Source organism: Merops nubicus, unplaced genomic scaffold (assembly GCF_000691845.1).
Source record: "Merops nubicus isolate BGI_N331 unplaced genomic scaffold, ASM69184v1 scaffold19247, whole genome shotgun sequence".
In the NCBI taxonomy this organism is placed as follows: Eukaryota; Metazoa; Chordata; class Aves; order Coraciiformes; family Meropidae; genus Merops; species Merops nubicus.
In genome coordinates, this window is record NW_008619813.1 from 1 (window position 1) to 2,707 (window position 2,707).

Genomic DNA, 2,707 nt, shown 5'->3' on the forward strand with positions numbered 1-2,707 from the left:
CGGGCCTTCTCCAGCTTAACCAGCCTGTCGCCTCGGGGGTGGTGCCTGTCAGACAGCCTGTCAGACCTGGGTTCCTTCAGCTTAATCAGCCTGTTGCCCCAGCAGTTATCCCAATAAATCAGCCGCTTCAGCCCGCAGTGTCTCAGAACACGACGTTTTTGACTGCAGGTTCCATTCTTAGGCAGTTGGTTCCAACCGGTAAGCAGGTCAATGGGATACCTGTGTACACGCTGGCCCCGGTTCCGGTCACTTTGCCTGTACCTGATGGTGGTGGAGTAGCGACTGTGACACCGCCACAGGTGCCCATCCAGCTAATGCAGTCTGGGATGGTGACTCAGTTGTCCCAGCCCCCGGCTAGCACGCCCTCGCCTCCAGTGGTTTTAGCATCCCCGAATGCAATGTTACAAACCTCTCCACCTGGTCCTGAAACAAGTCAGGCTGCCAGACAGGCTAAGCAGTGGAAGACTTGTCCTGTTTGTAATGAGCTTTTCCCATCAAATGTCTACCAGGTGCACATGGAGGTGGCCCACAAACCTGGTGAAGTGAAAATGGAGGAAACCGCAGAACCTGACAAACTTGCAGCTTGTGCACCCTTTCTAAGGTGGATAACAGAAAAAACGGTCCGGTGTTTCTCTTGTAAGTGTTTTCTCTGTGAGGAAGAGCTCATGAAACATCTCTTGATGCATGGTTTAGCTTGCTTGTTTTGCACTGTTACTTTCCATGACTTAAAAGGCCTCGTGGAGCACAATAAAACCACACACAATGGGAAAAAGCAGCTACATACAGATTACAGCAACAGAGGATTTCAGCTAGGTGATGATGCTCAGGGTAACCTTGTATTTCCACACTTTGATTTCAGTATGATGTTACCAAAAGAAGACGTTGGTGAAAGAGAAATACATTTAGCAGTGCTCGCCGGACTAAATTCGAGGACGCTTGTCCCCCTTTACATCAAAGTGAAACCTCAGACAGCAGAAGTGAACAGCAGATGGAAGCAAAAAGCATTGACCTGTCCCTTCTGCTTTGGTACTTTTGTTAGCAAAGAAACGTATGAAAAGCATTTGAAAGAGCGGCATCATATAATGCCAACTGTACATACAATTTTGAAGTCCCCTGCTTTCAAGTGCATCCACTGTTGTGGTGTGTACACTGGCAATATGACTCTGACAGCCATTGCTGTACATCTGCTCCGTTGTAGAAGTGCTCCTAAAAACAGCAACTCCAGCATGAAGATGCAGCTTGACCGTACCGAGAAGAAGGACTTGCTGCTTGTGAATGGTGAAAAGCATGACTCAGTGCTGCTGAAAAGAAAGCAGTTGGAGTCTTTCATTGCAGGAGACCAAGGAAATAAGGAACAGCAACCTGCGAGCTTAAGTACTGGCATAGCTTTGTCTTCAGAAAAAGAAGTGAATCCCAGGGTAGTGCCTTTCAAACGACAGAAGGTTAATTCTAGGACTGAGATGAGGAAGCTTCCTTCTAGTGAAGAGCTTCGCATCCTAGCAGTGGACCCTAAACAGTATGATCACAATTCATATGAGGCTCAAAAACAGTTTTTGACAGACTACTTTCATGAGAGGCCATATCCTTCTAAAAAAGAGTTGGAATTACTTTCCTCGCTGCTATACAGATGGAAAATTGATGTTGGGTCATTCTTTGGAAAAAAGAGGAGTATATGCCTGAAGGAAATAAATAATCACAAACCATCTGTGCTGCTGGGTTTCAGTATGTCTGAACTAAAAAATATTAAGCACAGTTTGAGTATAAAAGATCAAACATTAGATATGTAAACAGGCTTTTTATAACATCTAAAAGCAATCCATAATTAAATACTTATTGATTTAGCAGTTTATTGTATTTGTTTTAACTTGCAGACTGGCCTGTTGAAGGATGCAGTAGAACAGAGTCTTGTTCAGTTGTGACTGTTGTTGTGAAAGGCACAATAGTTGTGTATTTGAAAAAGCTAAAACCTTCAGACTTGCACATCTGGAATTAGTTTTAGCTTTTTACTTTTTCTGGAGTAGTGGTTTTGGTTTTGTTCCATTTCCCCTTCTTCTCCCCCAGGCTCCCATTGCCCTTTTTATACCATCATGTGAAACATTTGTCCTGTTAAAAACAAATTTTATTTTATTTTTCTGCAATGTCATCTTTTCTAAACAATAAAATGTATAATGTTGGTTAAAATACTAAGGCAAACAATGTGAAAAAATCTATTTGATTATTTGTGGTTTTCAGTCCTGATTTTTTTCAACCTCTTTTTTTTTTTTACCTACTGAAGAATTGATTGTAGTCTTTACATCCATTGCCCCTTCAGATTCCCAGTGCATTGGTAGCAATAAAATACAGGGCAGTGCAGTCTTTTTTTTTCCCCTCAGTCAAAATATCTGTGCCAGTTAAACATGGTGACTGGTATCTAAGTGGTATTAACATGGTGGGGACTGAGGGGCTTGGGGGGTGCCTGTTGACCTGTTATAATTAACTGCCTTGAAATGGTTGTTTTATTATCTGTTAAATTGATCTTGCTAATCAGAAGTGTTTACTCTTTTTGTTGGTGTTGAAGCCTGGTTGTTCAAATACCTTTTGTTCAAAGCTTGGTAACAGCGTTTGGTTTTGTTTCTTTTTCAAAAAGCAAAACTGCATTGGCAAGTGTCAGATTATCTGTTTTGATGCACAGAGTACATGACTTGTGTGCACATCACTTTTCTGTAGA

At 42.2% G+C, this 2,707-nt stretch overlaps 1 protein-coding gene across 1 annotated transcript; it reads left to right on the top strand.

Moving 5' to 3' along the window:
- Window positions 1-8: 8 nt before the first annotated feature.
- Window positions 9-1,787, top strand: ADNP2 (ADNP homeobox 2; the record flags this gene model as incomplete). Its single annotated transcript, XM_008943940.1, has 1 exon — window positions 9-1,787. A coding segment is annotated over one exon (1,779 nt), but the record flags the coding sequence as incomplete, so codon positions are not given.
- Window positions 1,788-2,707: the final 920 nt, after the last annotated feature.